Source organism: Leucopleurus acutus (genome assembly GCF_964270905.1).
Source record: "Leucopleurus acutus genome assembly, chromosome: 4".
NCBI classification, from domain to species: Eukaryota; Metazoa; Chordata; class Mammalia; order Artiodactyla; family Delphinidae; genus Leucopleurus; species Leucopleurus acutus.
This window is the reverse complement of record NC_139146.1, coordinates 119,270,892-119,289,000: the sequence shown is the minus strand read 5'-3', so window position 1 is coordinate 119,289,000 and position 18,109 is coordinate 119,270,892. Positions and strand designations below refer to the sequence as shown.

General features: G+C 37.4%; 1 protein-coding gene across 1 annotated transcript in view; it reads right to left on the bottom strand.

The window, feature by feature from the left end:
- Nucleotides 1-18,109, bottom strand: part of CDS1 (CDP-diacylglycerol synthase 1) — a gene marked incomplete at both ends in the record, with an annotated part of 65,502 nt that overhangs the window by 18,825 nt on the left and 28,568 nt on the right. Inside the window, 3 exons of the mRNA XM_082838981.1 lie at nucleotides 9,697-9,836; nucleotides 12,256-12,353; nucleotides 17,266-17,362. Coding sequence (XP_082695107.1) covers nucleotides 9,697-9,836; nucleotides 12,256-12,353; nucleotides 17,266-17,362 — 335 coding nt within the window. The remainder of the gene's footprint in view (nucleotides 1-9,696; nucleotides 9,837-12,255; nucleotides 12,354-17,265; nucleotides 17,363-18,109) is intronic.

Here is an 18,109-nt window from a genome sequence, read left to right as displayed (position 1 = left end):
TATAAGCCAAATTTCTATACCACATCTAGCTATGCTTTAGCTACTCACTCATACGCTCTCCTGCTCTTCTATTAAGCATTTTAAGTAAAAGCTTCTAGAGGGAAATGACCCTGTATTCTTCAAAATGCCTAATATAGTCCATGGCATAAATTCAATAAACATCTTCTACATTAATTAAGTGAATTAGTCCCTTGCTAATGTGTGGACATGGAAAAACAGATCCTGAATTTCAGTTCACTAAAATTTATTTGCTAGTCAATCCATCAAATGTCTGTGTAGAATGTTTCAATCTCTATATAATATAAAAATTAATAATAATTATTATGGCAGCTGACATCTACTGAACACTTACTATGTTCCAGGCTCTTGTATAAGCATTTGATAAGCATTAACTCATTTAACCCTTCCAACCTTCCTATGATGTAAGTACCCATTATCATCTCCAATTTACAGATGAAGAAAAATACACAAAGGACTTCATTAATTTACTGGGGATCACAGCGCTAGAAAAGAGTTAAACCCTTAGATCCTAATGACTCTCAAGAGTCTTGTGGTTCCATAAACTATCATCAGCAAGATTCAGGTTAAGAGTGATTTGAAATTTCTCAGACCCATGTTATAATAATTACAGTAAAACATAATACTCTTAATAATTTCATGATGTACAAACAGTATTTGTGTTTCTGTTTATATCCTACAAATTTATCACCATAAAATTTTACTAAATAAAAATTCTACCTAATGAAATGAAATCTAATAGTTATATACTAAGTAATGGGAGGCAATATGAAGCACTTTTTGCCCAATATATCTGTGAAGTTTTAAAGATAATTATTTTTTTACAGAAGTAGATACTGGAAATGCATCAGCCAAGTTTAATTTCAGCTAAACAGCTACTCATGCATTCTATTCTGCAATATCTTTAGAGAGTTCTCTAAGATAGAAAACGAACTGTCACCTAATCTATCCCATATGAAATAAAGTACTAGACTTTGTATATCTAAGTTATACTTACCAAGGCAATTCTACCCACTAGAGTAAGCAAGGTTGATACTACTCTGACCAGAGCAAAGAATCAAACAGCAGCTGCCGGCAGCTATTTTTTGATGACCGATTTGTAATGTCAGTGTAAAGGATAATGATAAAGGAAGAGAATGCACACTGGCTCCCAGATCCTACCTCACCTCCTATTTGTCACCTATAGAATCTAACTGATTGAACTGCAAAAGAAATATGGAAACATTCTCTGAGTAGAGGCAAACTGACAGCCATATGTCACTTTCTTGAGAAAAAGAAAGAAAGCAAGGTGGGGCAGGGGGAGATTAAAACATGGAATTCATGGCACTGAAATCACCAGTAGCATAAAAGACCTCTTTAAAAATCATTGCTTTTAAATTTCTCTTCAATAGCAGGTAGATTTATTTTTTTGCTTAAGGAATAATGAAATTTCTATGCTGCTTTATGCCATTGGTCCATGGTTAAAGGTAGATTGGACTTGGTTCAGAGGCTAATAGGGTAAAAGCAAAGCAGAGGCAAGACAGATGCCTCTGGACCCTCCCCTTCTGTCCAAACGGACCTCTCTGGCTCTCCCTGCACAGCCTCGGGAACCTCTCAACATCATTAACTATGAATTACCTCTTCACAAATACTAGTACAACACGTTTGGTTGGTCTCTTTCTTGAAATTATATAATACCATTCACCCTTAAGCACTTCTTCAAATAAAATTACCAGCAGACTTATTCAGTACTTTCCTAATGATGATTTTTATCCAGGACAGTCTTGGCAACTCACTTTTACCTGATCCAATTTCACTGTTAAATCAACCAGTAGCAATGCAGCTGTTTAGGGTGCTCTAATAAAGGATATAATTATCTGACTCCTAGATACATTAAAATAATACAGTTCTCTGAATGTGGAAGAGGAGGATGTAAAGTGTTTTCCTAGCATATCTAAGGTTAAATATTATTTTCAAAGAAAAAGAATCCAAAAAAGAAACATAAGTTTACTTTTTCATTCACAACCATCTAGCTATGTGTATATTTTATGTTTAACCGTGTAAAAATACATACATGCTATATTTCAATAAATCTATGGAAAGCATAACTTTATACATTTAGATCCATAGTTTTACTTTTTCCCCAATTAACAAAGAACATTTGTACGGTTATATTTCCAATTAAAATCATAGGATTTGTTACAGTATTGTAAACAAAAGTATTCATTGAAAAAGTTTCCTAACATACAGTTCTTGATATATAATTATGTTTAGTTACACTTACTGATCACCATTTATATAAACAGCACTGTGCTGTTCATGCAAAGATGTGTATATCCTGTTGCCCAGTATCAAGGAGTTCCCAGGTGGTTAGGGAGAGCCAGTTACCCAACAGATTACAGACAATTATATTCAAAAAGAACAAAAAAGAATGAGATTTCTAAAGCAGTCAGGAGAAGTGAAGGGAAAAAAAAAGACACTGAAAAGTCCAAAAGATGGAATAGAGGAAATTTCCGAAAAAATGGACAATCAAAAAATATTTATGGAGCACTAGACACAAGATACAAAAAAATGGATAAGATAGTCATTCCACTCAAGGAGCTCATAATCTAGTTGAAGAGACAGGAAAATATAAAGAAATAATCAAGTTATTTTTAAAATTTCTTATTGGTGATTAACCAATTCAGTAAACACATGCAGTCCTTAACTCAAAAAACAAAGATGGACCCAGGATTAAATACTGGAGCTTACTGACTCATCCTTTACTTTCACATGGCTGTATTTTTCATTACACTTCCCTAACTAATCTAACTCCAAAACATTTCAAACATCATGTTCAACAAATTCAGAAGCACACTGCATTATGTGTGCCCATATTCAGCCACTAGAATACAACTGAGTTGTTTTAAAAAAGTTTGAACGTGCACTGTAGAAATTCACACAAACCAACCATTATATTGGCTAAGATAGAGAAAAGTTTTCTCTTAATCTGCACGGTGAGTTTAAGGTATAGAACAAGACTGATATGTGTATAGATTCTAATCATCTGAATTTAAAAACTGTAAGTGGTTTTGAAGATACAGTCCTTTATGAACAGTAGTTTGTGACATCTTTCAAAGATTTCATCACCATCCTTTGAGATAAAACATATTCAGGATATTTGGAAAAACATTCTTAATCATGCATTAATTTTAGCTATAATTTAATCTTATAAGTCCATTGATTTTTCTTGAATTCAAAGTATTATATTCAAGTTATAACTTACCCTTAAGGGTTTTTAAAAAGAAGTCAAAACAGTTAGCCATGCACAAATACAAGCAAAAACAAAACAAAACAAAACAACCAAACCACTAAACTTAATACACCTTTAATATGCCTATCACTGGTTGGATAAAGAGATCTTAAGGTGATGATATTAAGGGTCCAACATCTTAAGCTTATTCACCCATCATTACTAGACATGTAATCACATAGTTGCTCTGGTTTCTAAAGAGCCCCAAATCCAAGGCCCCAAGATCTTTTTAAAATATATCCAGACTCTAGAGAAAATGTTGTTCCTATAATTTTCTTTTTGCTATCACTCAAATTCATTTTACAACAAAATTATCTAAGTGTCAGGATGATTTCCAGGTCCTAGTCAGTGAGTCATCTGGTATAATATTAAACACGTCATTTAATGTGGTGGGCCTTGGTGAGTGGGTCAGACCTGGATATACATACATTTTATTTTAATAAAATTCAACGTCAATGAAAGAGCTTGTGTTGTCTCTGGTTTTTAAATCTGCTAAGACCTATAAAAGTCATTTGACCACTGCAGAACTAAAATTTGGGCAGGACCCTTGGAATGCTGTTTAACGAGAAGAATTCCAGAGATTTTTATCAGCATAATTTGAGAGAAAGGTACAAATCTCTCAACAGAGCACACTTTCTATTTCCTTACTCCTGTTTTAAAGTCTACCTTCATTTGCTAGACTAAGCTCATGAATGTTGCTAATCACTTCAAGAATCACCAGTAAGGCCTCAAGACCCAGCAACCAAAACACTGATGCTGAAAAAAAATCTCTCTAAAAAGCACTGTGTGTGGATGTGCATGTTCTCAGCCTCTGATCATTCATCTAGTAAATGTGTATTGGGAACCTAAATGCCAGACCCTGTGCTAGGCACTGGAAATTAAAAAAACAAGAGAAACACAAAGTGAGTGCTTATGGTCATTTAATAGGACCATATTTAGGACACGTGTAAAATGATAACAGATATAGAATACTATGAATAATTTATATTGGAAGTTTCATCTCTTATCCCAGTAGCTCCTAGCTTACTACAAAGTTGTGTTTTACAGAAACAGACTCACAGACGTAAAAAACAAACTTACAGTTTGTTTTACAGAGGAAAAGGGGTGGGGAAGGGATAAATTAGGATTTGGGGGTTAGCAGATGCAATCTATAAAATATATATAAAATAGATAAACAACAAGGGCCAACTGTATAACACAGGGAACTATATTCAATACCCTATAACAAACCAAAATGGAAAAGAACATGAAAAAGAATTTATATATGAATCACTTTGATGTACACCAGAAACTAACACAACATTGTAAATCAACTATACTTTAAAACAAAAAAAAGTTTTGCTTTAAAAATACTTCTGTAAGACTGTAATAATGTCAATATCCTGGTGTTATCTTACACTGTAATTTTTCAAAATATTACCATTAGTGGAAACTAGGCAAAGTGCATAAAGGACTCTCTATTATTTCTTAAAACTACATGGAAATACATAATTATCTCAACAAAAAGTACATTTCAAGCCAATAATTTGGGATACAAAAGCAATTTTTCATAGACTATCATAAATAGCAGGTGGTTTCTAAGATCAGCCCACAGTATTTTAGGTTTTTTTTTTTAAATTTTTTGGCTGTGCCACACAGCATGTGGGATCTTAGTTCCCCAACCAGGGATTGAACACCCGCGCCCTGCAGTGGGAGCTCGGAGTCTTAACCACTGGACCGCCAGGGAAGTCCCATAATTTTTTAAAATTTATAACCCTCTTACTATTAAATATAAACCTCAGGCCAAGCCTACATTATATTTAGTATGAATTAGAGCAACAGGTTCCTATCTTGTCACTCTATTAACGTTATCCAACTCATCCTTCATTTAATTACAGATCTGGTTATATCATCTCTTAGCTTAAAATCCTCCAGTAGTTTTCCTGGGATAAAGCCCAAACTCTTCCCAGAATACACAAAGCTTCTCAAGACGGGGCTCCTGCTTACCTCTGCAACCTGCACTGCCTCTCACTGGTCCTGAACACGCCACCCTCTCTCGTTCTCAAGACTGTACAGCTGTTCCCTCCTCCTGGAATGCCCTTTCCTTCTGTCCACCTGGCAAACACCTGATTGTTCTTTGCTTCTCACGACACCTGTCATCTCTTCTTCAAGGTGTCCTATGGGCTTCCCACCCCCGCAAAGCAAGGCCCTCCTTCCCCTTCTTTATGCTCTTAGAGGTCCTTGTTCACATTCCAGCAATGAACTAGGGGACATGTGTCTCGGCAGTTGCAATACCCTGGAAGGCATGCTACCAGCCTATTTCCCTTGGTATCCTCAACACCATGTACAGTACTGGCACTTGGAAGGCACTCAAATGTTTGTTGAAGGAACAACACTGATGATTTTCAATAAGCTTCCATAATTCTATAAAAGAGCAAGTGGTAAGCTATGTCCATGGTGGAAATCAGTTAGAAAAAAGAAGAAATACTGATTTTGTTTTATAAAAGTAGAGTCAGAAATTTTAGGGAATGAAGAAACAATGACTGAAAAGGGTTGGTTGGGAGGCTATCATGTATACAATGTTATAAAAAGAAACAAGAAAGAAAATAAATTATATTGTCTTTACCCTCTCAATTGAGAAGTTATTTTCAAGTATAAGTTAGAGCAAATGCAAAGCAAGGAAATAGTAGTTGCCTTATTTTCTGACATGCTACCCATCAAATTTTGCTGTATGCACATCAGATGTAACTGCAGATACGGAAAAAGTGAGATAAGTTTAGATGTGCCAATATAAAACCACAAATAAGCTACATTAAGTGGGAAAAAACAGGTACAGGATGGTCTGCTCTCATTTGTGTACAAAAATGAGGGAAGGAGGATATAAACATATAAGCTTGAATACTCAGATAATGTCTGAATAGTGGTAGGAAGCCCCTGGAAAGAGTAAGTAAGGCTCTGAGCGGGGAGGGAGATATCACGGAATACTCCTTTTCAGCCCGAATTTTTACTGTGGGAACGTATTATGTTTTCATTTTTAAAAACTAGTTTTAAAAAACCATCCTAGGGGGCTTCCCTGGTGGCGCAGTGGTTGAGAGTCCGCCTGCCGATGCAGGGGACACGGATTCGTGCCCCGGTCCGGGAAGATCCCACATGCCGTGGAGCGGCTGGGCCCATAAGCCATGGCCGCTGAGCCTGCGCGTCCGGAGCCTGTGCTCCGCAATGGGAGAGGCCACAACAGTGAGAGGCCCGAGTACCGCAAAAACAAAACAAAACAAAACAAAACATCCTAGGTAAGGACTCTTGAGATGCTTGGCTTTTGGTGCCCTCCCTATTCAGAACTCAGGCGTGGTGCTGAGAGAGCCAAGCCCCATGGAGAGCCCACACTCGGGTGCCCGGGTCACCAGCCAGCACTACGGGTCACCAGCCAGAACTAACCGTGCCCGTGAGAGTGAGCCACCTTGGACGTCTAGCCCACTTAGGACACACATGACCAGCACTACCGCCATCTGACTGCAACTGTAGGGGAGGCCTTAAGTTAGAACTGCCCAGTGAAGCCCAGTCAATCCACAGGACCAGGAGAAAAAAATTAGTTGTTGTTTTAAGCCAAGGGAAAAATAAAATACTAATCAAGGATTTCTGTTTTTAAATGGTCGATTGTTCATGTATTACATTTCTTTCTCTTCCGTCCTGGTAGCCCACTAAATCATGTTAAAAGAAATTAAGGCAAAAACCTACAGAGCAAAGAGAATTGAAGAAATGTCAAGGAAAAAAGAAGAAAAATGGCTACAAAGTTTGGAAGCTGGAAAACCAACTGGATGACTTTCAGCAGATCTGAGAAATCAGGAACAAGTTGAAGTATTTTCTAGAGAAAACTGAACAGGAAAGGCTCACTGGAAGGCAAGGTTAAGGCTTGGGCTTCTAAACTAGAGGACTAAGTACAAGTCTACTACTAGTAAGTGGAACCCTAGCGAAAGCAGTCAATTGTGAGAACAGAACAAAGATATTATTAGAAATGTATGAACATAAAATATTTACCTTCTAAGCACATTTCATAGGAAACTATTAGAGGCTATGCTGCAGCAGAATGAGGGTGTTATCCTAGAAATTGGAAGACACAGGAAAAGCCAAATCATGAGGGGACAGCTGACAGCAGGCCTACAAGCAGCCAGTCCAAACAGGAACAGGAGCCCAGACGTCCCTGGGATAAAGGTCACCAGGAAAAACGGGAACTAATGAACTCTCTGATTTCTGTGAACATCTGAAAAAATGACCAACAGACATGGGACAGACTCAAAAGGAAAATTAAGGATTCCTACACAGAAATTTATGAAGGTGGAAAAGAAAAGGTAAAGAGCAGCTATTAAGGGCAGGAAAAGCAAAAAATCGTAAAAGAATGGAAATGTAATCAAAGATACTATCTGGCTCTATAGAAAGTGATATTTTAGGTACCTATTTAATAATATAAATAATGAGAATAAAAAACTGAGTATGGAGAAGAGACAGAGGTTATTACAGGAAGTCAATAGATAATGCCTAAATAAATTAAGAAATAGGCATATTACTTAGAAAAATGAAAACAATCTGCAAGTGTTGGGGTGCAGGGTTATTGTTTACATTAACAATAACATTATCAGATTCTTCTGACATATCAGATTTTTTAACTAATGCACATATGTTAATGATTTATATTTTAATTAATCACAATTTTACTATTAAGTAATTATAAGAATTATATATGAAATAAAGTTATTGTTATTACAGACACTTTTCTTGCTAATAAGAAGTCTTGCCTGTAAAAATATAGACTAAGAAGGTACAGTATGCTTCTCTCCTGTAATAGTAAAGAATCCATCCCAGAATTTACCTTACATTTAACAAAATGAATCAAACGTGTTTGTTTGATAAGAGAAACTATGCAAAATTTCTTTCTACCATGAAAAAAAAGTCACAGATGATGTTTAATGAACGTAAAATCAGAGTCAAGCATATTATTCTCCAAAATTTTAGCTGTTAGCAGTCATAATTAATCTCTCTAATAATCATGATTCTTCTAAACTGATTAGAATTTAAAATGAAATAGCTACCTTAGAATGAATAACTTCTTTTGCCCTTGAAAGAACAAAAATACTTTTCAATATCTATTTCCAAGAATGAAGATACCTACATTCAATATCTATTTCCAAGAATGTATGTTAGACATATCATTTATAATTTTAAAAAATTAAGTAATGGACTGAGAAAACTGGACTTAACAAAAAACCTGAATATAAAACAGGCAATTTCTTTGGAAAATGTAGGTTCCCCTGCCCCAAAAATGATTCTCTGAAAATTATCATTATCATTTCAGATTGTATTTCATTCTCTGGCTTCCTAGAATCAGAAATAAAATAGAGACCAAGATCTGCAGGGATGTTTATTAAAATTGAACACCATGAAAAAGATCATAATTACTGAATATAAATGACATACTTTTAAAGGACTGGACATTCTTCCCCACATATTCTGTATATTTTTTGTTTAATGAGAAATGGAAGTCATCCATATTGTATTCAGTTTCCAGAATTGTATTAACTGGAGAAGAATTTATTTATGAGAAACTCCTAAGAGCTAAAACAGTAACTATTAAAAGCTAAAGTGAAAACTCACAAATAAATTTCATTTCCTCCTTTAAAAGTGGAAATAATGATAATGATAAATACTTAAATAGTACCAGGTACTGTTCTAAGTGCTTGACAAAGAAACTGAGGCACAGGTAAATTAATTAAATTTCCCAAGGTTTATTCAGCTAGTAAAGGGTAGAACCAGGATTCATACTGGCAATCTGATTTTTAAACGGTACATATCTAAATCAATTTCTTAGAAATTTCTTTTATGATTGGTAAACTTTAATGGAAAACAAATCTATTAATTCTAATGTTATCCTAACTACCTGATTCTTAATCTAAAAACATGTGGCATAGCCTACTATAAACAAATATGTATATTTTATATATATATATATATATATATATATATATAAATGAACATATAATAAACCATGTCAGGAAAACTAAGTACCCCGAATAATTCTATATGAAAACTCTATTTCCTAGGAACAAATAAAGCAATACATATGTGAAAGTTTCTTTGTAAATTATACTTGGTAAATAACCCATATATTTAAAAGTGCCTTTACTATAATTTGTGAAGAAAATTTTCAAATATATGGAGTGACTATTAAGCAAGTACTTTTTTTTTAAACCACCATTAGGGAGTGACTACTGCTTAAGACTGTGATGAAAGAAATAGCTTTATATATGAGACTTTTTACAAAGAGAAGCTGGATTAAAATGTAACAAATAAAGGATGTTATAAATTTAAATAACAAATAAAAAGAAGCATGTAACATATATTGGCTACATATCAATAAAGACTTTTCCTTAACTTACCTGCCAGATAGAGGGCAAATGATATAAATCTGTGGTAGCGAATGAGGAACTGAAGTTGCTCTTCTCTTTGAACAAATGTAGCAAAATAATCAGCTACAGTCTCTCCATAGAAAAAGTAGTTTACACACAGTAGAAAGTACCTATAATTTTAAAACAATTAGCTTCTTTAGATTTGAATTTTTTCCCCCTCACACTCAACAAAACTATTTTCTACAGTTTGATGATAACAAAAAGTTCAGAACCAAGTCGAGAAGACCAGTTCATGATATATTCCACCAAAATGCTTTTTTTCCTGTTTTAAACTTAATTTCAAACTTATCAGTCAATAAAAATTTACTGAATAGTTCATGCCTGTATTTAGCTCAATATCTAAATGCCAGAAACAGATAATTAGGAAACATTGTAGAAAATACTGGACATACACTCACTCTCATACACTCTCAGACACACACACACACAGCATTAAGTTTATAATGAAAATTCACTCCCAGCTACTCACAGGTCTAATGCTTTGTAAAGAGCCTAAGCCAAATTCCCACCTGCCCTAGGGAAGATCAACAGGAAAAGAAGGTAGAGGTAATTTGACCTCTAACCTCACCCTCCTGCCCTGCACATACTGGGGTCTTGCCCCCTCTTCTCAATGCTCCAGATGCACTCTAGTTGAGCAGTGACTCAAAAAGGGTAGCTGTGGGGAACGGAGCTAGCAGCGGGTAAAAATCTCTGGAAAAACTTTAAAAACTTGATAAATGGCCTATCCCTTCTCCCAGTTCTGGTATATCTTTGTACCCGGGGAGAAGTTGAACCCATGAGATTTTGCTGATGGGAGCATGTGTGAGCCAGAAAAAAAGGCTGAGAAACACTGCCTTAGGGTTCCTCCCGGAATCCTCCTTAGAAAGGCAGAGTCCTAGGCAGCCAGGAGGGCAGTAGAAGACGAAAGGGGTGGTTTCCCTCTGGTTCTCATGAATGGAATTATACCCCACTGTTCCCAAAGGGAAGTATTTTAATTTTTATCAGCTGTATTACCATTTTTCTCTCTCCTACAATGGAAACTGTCTGTGTCGCCTCTGTAAGGCTGTCAAAGCCTACTCCAGCCACCAATCCAACTTTCTGGCCACTACTTCCTAATAAATATACACCTTCTGCTCAGGAGGGCCAGGAAGATCTCACCATCTGTGGCACATGCCTCCTCTGTCCCGCATCTGAAACCTGATGGGTGCTGCTTCCCCACCCCAGAACACTCTTCTCTAGCCAAAGCCTGTCTTTATTTCAAGTAACAGTTTCTCTCTCACCTTCTCCAAGAAGCCTCTACAATCACTGGAGCCCATCTTGACCTACCTTTTTCTTCCCCCTACACTTAAAATCAATCCTGCACAGTTTAGCTTTTAATTACTCTCCGACTACTTAATCTACCTAACACTCCCTGTACACACTGCCACTCATGAAGAAACTTTCCAGAAGGAAAAATTAAGTGTTAACAAAACCAAGAAACTGTTTTTGACTACTGTAAACCCAAAAAGTGGTACGTTTGTTATAATAAGACACTGGCCCCTCTGGCTGATACTAATCAAACTATATTCAAAGACATGGCCTGTTAGGTTAATTATGAACTATCATATTATCATGTTTCATGGTCAAGGTCCTGATAACTAAGAAACCTAGAAAGTTTTAAAAATATATAAAGCTTTAAATATTAAAATTATTTGGTGATTTTTATTTACTAATTTTACATGCATCTGTACATATACAATATTTCAGAGGCTGGTAACTGCCCTGAAATATTTAGCAGGGTGCCTTACGCACTGACCCCAGAGTCTTCCTCATCCCTCTGACTACCCTCCTTGTTGCATGTCACAGGGCCCAGGGCCTGGAGGAGACCAAACCAGAAGCAGCAAAGGTGAGGTCATCCCTCCTCTCACTGCCCTGCCCCCCACCCCCCAACGGCATCCTGGGGCCTATGGGGGCTTTGGAGAAGGTGGGCCAGCCTGCAGGGGTGGATGGGAGGGGAGGAGGGAGACAGACATTCAGTTTGGGCTTTCCTGTTCTGAATAAACCACTGATCACTCAAAAAAAAAAAAAAAAAAAAGACAAAACAAAACAAAAAAACCCCAAACTATTTTCATATCTCATCTTCAAGTCTTTGTAGAAATATCAAATTTTGTGTGTGGTCTCATATCAACTGAGGGGAAATAAGGCAAAAGATTACACATATTCATAACATTTTACAAAATGAAACTTTCTGTTAAAATTGTAATTATAAAGGATATAAAAATGTGTTGAATATAATGCTGAGGTTTTTAAAAAGGGCACAAGAATAATGTTTATATTCAATTTAAATCAGGTATCACAAACAGTGAAATATGAGATATGAAAATAGTTGTGTTGAAATGGGAGAGTTAAAGGTAATTTCCTTCTTTCAAAATTCAATTTCATTCTTTTTTATATTTATTTAAAATCAATCTATAAGGTCAACCATGTAGATACTGATTGATCAGGATGCTTCCTTACAAACTTCAGAAAAGAATCAGATTTTCATATCTGAAACAGTTTTAAGTCACTTACCAGCTTAGTGTTCTAAACCAAGGTAGGTCATAAGAACGATAGACTCTGTAACCTATAGTGATAATTTCATGGAAGCATTTCACTTGGATGCCTAGAACCTGAAACCAAGAGAAAACATTAACATACATTTCTCAATATTTACATTTATGGTTAGTTATTTAATAAGTAGCTTGTTGTCACATGTATTTTAAAAATCCTCAGCCTACCCACTTTTAGTTAGTCTAAATATCAGCAGCAAAAATTCAATATTCAACTTCTCTATAATCAAGTGATATCCCAAAGAGGCAAGCAAAACAATGTTTTATTCAAAAAGTTTGAGAGATCCTTCCCGGGGTAGGAGGTGGCATTGTAGTTTAGAGTTTGAGGGGTGTAGTCTGATTGGGATCACAGCTGACTAGGCTTTATCCCTAATTACTGCTTCATTTCTTGTGGTTGTCCATCTCAAGATGGATGGTCTTTCCGTCCATTTGTTTCTTGAGTTATCCTAGGAAAATGATAAGTGAAAGTTTGCTTGTATATATTTTTAACCGTTCAACCTGGTATTCTTGCCAAGGATAAAGATACTATCAGGACAAATGGCTAAAATATCTTTACCCAGTCACCCAGGGGTTTGGGCATGAGCTTTTCATTCTTCCCTCCATGCCAACTCTCCCATAGCCAGCTACACACATCTCTGATCAACCCAAGCAGTGCTTCCTTGACAAATTATAAGCAGCCTTCTACATCTGCAGCCCCACTGGCCAGTCAAGTGAGTCCATGCGGTTCTCTCTGAATAGTGTCCAATACACATGCCTAGTAAATGGGTTTATATTCAAGAATCCCTTTTTGATGGTCTATGTAGCTGTCCTTCAAACTGCTAAATCCACCAATCTGGGTAAAGGTAATTTCTGAGACTGTAGCATCATATCCAGTGTTTGGCTTAAGACAATTCCAAGACTCAAAGAGCAAATGGCAAGCTGAACACTCATCACCGTAAACTAACAGCTTTGTGAATATAGCAGACTTTTTCAACCTCTAAAGAATATACCCAAGGGCTTGTTTTTGTACAACCCTGGAGTTAAGAATGGATTATATATATATATGTATATATATATATATATATATATATTTTTTTTTTTTTTTTTTTTTTTTTGCGGTACGCGGGCCTCTCACTGTTGTGACCTCTTCCGTTGCAGAGCACAGGCTCCGGACGCACAGGCTCAACGGCCATGGCTCATGGGCCCAGCCACTCTGCGGCATGTGGGATCTTCCCGGACCGGGGCACGAACCCGTGTCCCCTGCATCGGCAGGCGGACTCTCAACCACTGTGCCACCAGGGAAGACCCTGGATTTTATATTTTTCAAGAGTTAAAAATAAAAAACAAAGATTATATGACAGACACATATGTGGCTCCTTAAAGCCTAAAATACAACAATCTGGTCCTTTACAGAAAGAGCTAACCAAAGTCTGCCAAAGAATATACTTTGGGATTTCTTTTTGAGATCGCCACAAATCAGCTTTCCCAATCCTACTGCCCAGGATATTCTTAAGCTATTTTTTCCCACTATACCTAGTACATGTCCAATGACATACTTAAAAGAAGTAGTTGTGTCCCCTCAGCCATACAGTAAGAAAATATTATGCCTAACTATTACAAATAGTTCTTTTAAGAAAAACTCATATATGTGTTATATTATAAACACAAGAGGAAATTTAAATACTGTCCTTCAAATAGCCTTTGTGTATAACATCAAGTCATTTTTTTAACAATAATAATCCGAGAATGGGGACAATGCTAGATGTTAAGATAAAATGGCAAAGTCATGTTATTTATAGAACCAAGGGCTTTTAGAATATCAAATGAACTGATGCTACTTCTATGAATACATTTGTTCAAGAGCAACCATTAGCACTATATATGGTGTTTCACTGAAAGAAGAAAAAAAGAATTTTTAATATCACACACATCCATGTATATGGTTGTCACTTATAGCTTACCAGCTACATGGAAACAGCCACATGGATATAAGCACAGGCAGACAAAAAACCTGTGGTAAGGGTGGGCATGGGCCCAGTTGGGGTGAAGGAGAAGGATGTACAGAGTCATGTACATAGGAGAGGAGGAGGATGTTAAGGGAACTACAAGTAGTCCAGAGCTGCTGGAACACAAAGCTGGGGTGAGAAGTAGAGAGAGATGAGTCTGGTCACAGCACCACAGGAAACAGCATGAAAGGCTGCACAAAGGAGTTGGTGCCGATCATGAAAGGACGTGATCAGACGTGAATTTCTGGGGATAACAGAGGTAGAAAGAACTGACTGGAGAAGCAGCAAGAGAAGAGACAGTAAGGCAGGCAAGATACCACCATCCAGATGAGTATGGATAAGTGCCAGAAGAGGGTGGAGTATAAGGAATGAGAGACATCAAGGAGGTAGAACTGACTGGATTTGGTGCTTGAGGAAACTGGGGAGCTAAGGGAGAGAGGGAAACGCAGGACAACACCAGGGAAGGCTTGGAAAAGTAGATAGAGTTATGCAGAATGGCTGGCGATAGAACAGAAGTTCAGATTTAGATATGTTGAGCTGGAACTATGTGTTATCCAATAAAAGTGCCTATTTTCACTCTAGGAATCTATTTGAAGAAAATAATCCTGCATATGAAAAAGCTTTATATTCTAATATGTTTAGGATAATGTTATTCACAATAAATAAAAACCAGACTATAACCTGAATGTCTAAAAATAACACGCTGCTCTAAATAACTTATGATGTACTACATTTCATTGAGTAGATGAAGGTATTAAAGTTGATGGCTATAAAGACCGTGGAGCAACACAAAACATTCAATATTTAGTTTAAAAAGGATACAAAATTTTAGTCACACTATAATTACAATCATGGTTTTTAAAAGAAAAAAAAGATGAAAGGAAATACATCAAATGGCAGTATTAATTGAGTTGTGGTGGTTGATGATAGGGTTGGGGTGATTTTTTTTTTAATTATCTCTTTTCCAAAGTAATTTCAATATACTTTTATAACTCTCACAATGGGAAAAAAACTAATGCACTATTTAAAAATAAGTTAAATAATGTGAATTAAAACAGTTATTATAGGAGTTCCAGGAAGGGGTGGGGGAACCTCTTATATCTTTTATATGTTCACATCTACCTTTAAATCAAAATACGCTTTAGCAACTCCATCACTTAGAAAGCGTGATTCCAAGCTGTGACTGCAACAATTAAAGCACTATAAATAGAAGGTTGGAGGGAAAAAACTCCTTTTATTTTAAGGAATATGAGTATGAGTTCCATCTTAAAATAGTAACCATCATTTGCTAGAAGTAAGTTTTTAATAAAACTCTCTTGAATTCGTCATTTTTGAGTGCTGATATTATAAGGCAAATGCAAGCTAGGTACAAAATGTACTTCTCAAAATATAAATGACCTAGTCAGGGTTGTGAATGTAAATAATACCTTAAAACACATAAAGGTAGTATCAATTGAGCACCAAGTGTGTGTATATCCATTCATGTTCCCTTAACATAAACATCATAAATACAATTGCGATGGATGAAGACAAATAATAAAAAGGATGGACACTGTACATATCCCCGAGAGCAGGCCCTCGCTGTTCACTGCTAAACCATGTTCAGCACCCAGGAAATGCGTGATGTTTGTCATGAATGTATTTCTCCTTCTTACTTCTATCACTTTGGGCTTCAAGTGTTTCATACTTCTTTAGATATAAAGGCTTTTATACACAGGGAATCGTTTGCTGTGAAAATCCTTCCTCCAGGGGCTTCCCTGGTGGCGCAGTGGTTGAGAGTCCGCCTGCCAATGCAGGGGACATGGGTTCGTGCCCCGGTCCGGGAAGATCCCACATGCCACGGAGTGGCTGGGACTGTGAGCCATGGCCGCTGAGCCTGCGCATCCGGAGCCTGTGCTCCACAACGGGAGAGGCCACAACAGTGAGAGGCCCGCGTACCGCAAAAAAACAAAATCCTTCCTCCAAGGTCTCCCTTCACCCCAGTGAATCCTACTCAACTTTCAAGACCGCAGTGCAGATGCTGGGCACTGGATAAAGTCTGGAAAGTCTCCTGGCTCCCCCCCTTTGCTCTCATAGCATCCAATTCTTGTTTTCAAATGTTTACTGCAGTTTATGATTACATATCTGATCAGTTCTTTAATATGTAGACAGTAAGCTCCATGAGGGCAGACACAGGTGCATTTTTCTCAGCATGACTGCATCATTCCCCAGAACTGCCTGGCATGTAGCAGGCATCCTGAAGCATGTGTTAAATGAATGAATTACAAAGCTGAAAAAATGTGTCTGACTTCATAACTTGTTGGGCTTCCCATATACAACAAAATCCAACTCCCAGAATGGCTTTTGCTTGCCTCTCTAGTCTCATCCCTAGACACTCTCCACATGTATAACTCACAAACCCCCCAACGGACCACAATCTCTCCTTACTACACCCCTGCCCCTGATATCCCCAATTTGGAATGCCCTCCCCCATCCAGTGCTTCTTTATGACTCAGCTTTCACATCACCTCCTCTGGAAGTCTTCCCTCATCTCTCTCTCACACTGGATGAGGTCATTTTTTTGCTGTGCTCTTCCAACAAGATCTATCATGGGGTTTATTCCACTCATTTACTACACCATTTATTCATATGGTTACTTACATGTCTCTGCCATTAGAATGAGTCCCCTGAAGTCAGGGATCTAGCTAACAGTCATATACATTGTAGTCGTGTGTGGTGTGTGTGTTTCTGTTCTACCTAATGCTTGGTGCAATGTCTGACACAAAGTTGTGTATCTACTGAATATCAAGTATACTTGATACACACTGAATGGCCAATTTGCAAATGGAAAAGATTAGTCCAGATCATTTCATGAACCAGAAGATGCTTAAAGGAACTAAATTTGCTGCTGTCAAGTCTTGAACCACCTTCTTTTTCATGACATGCTCAAATTTACTTCAATATCAGTGCTGAAAAACAAAGCAAGAGACACTTGGGCAAACACTTACAAGAAGCATCAGCATAAAGGATCCCATATAGATGATCAGGAAAAACAATGAAATCATAGTTAGAGTAAGAATTCCACGAATCCACCAGTTTTTCCACCTAAAAAGGAAATATTTGTAGAGTTAGCATTAACGTGTTCTTAAATTTCTGTGTGTTGTTACAGTAATGAGTTGCCAGACTTACAGGTTTCCCTTAACTATATTTTAGGAATTCCCTATACTTTACCTTATACAATAACAACAATGCAAACCAACCAAACAAACCAATAGCATTCGCTCACTCACTGAGAGCTAAAGGAAATGTAAAAATCCTGTTAGCCGAAGAAAAGAACTAGTTTTTGCTCCATGTGAACAGGATGAATCGCGAGGCTGGGAGGTGAGGTGGCCAACGCAGGTGTGCGCACGTGTCCACCCGGGGGCACTCAGGTGGGAAGGAGGGGCCAGGTGCACAGCCCTCCCAAAGGGTGTCTGTCCTTCCGTGTGGTGGATAAGAAGAGTACGGATTTTAAGGTGGTGTAGAACAGAGAGCACGGCCTTGCAGTGAGAAAAAGTAAAGAAAGGAAAACGCGGAACTGAAACTGGAAAGCACCATGATTTCAAGGAAATGAGGAAGCTGTGGGGAGGTCTGTCATTGAGGGCAAGGCCAGACTGAAGGTCAGTTCTTTCTGTTGCTCAGTTCTTTCTGTTGCTCAGCGTGTGCTGCCTGCTTTCCTGCGAGGACAGAGCCTTTCGTAGAAAAGTATTCTCTTCTCCTTGGGCCTCTGCTGGTGCTTAGAGCACAGCTTCCCTGAGGCACACCTGGCTGGTCCCCGGTAGACTGAGAATTGACCTCCTCGACCCTCTGCTG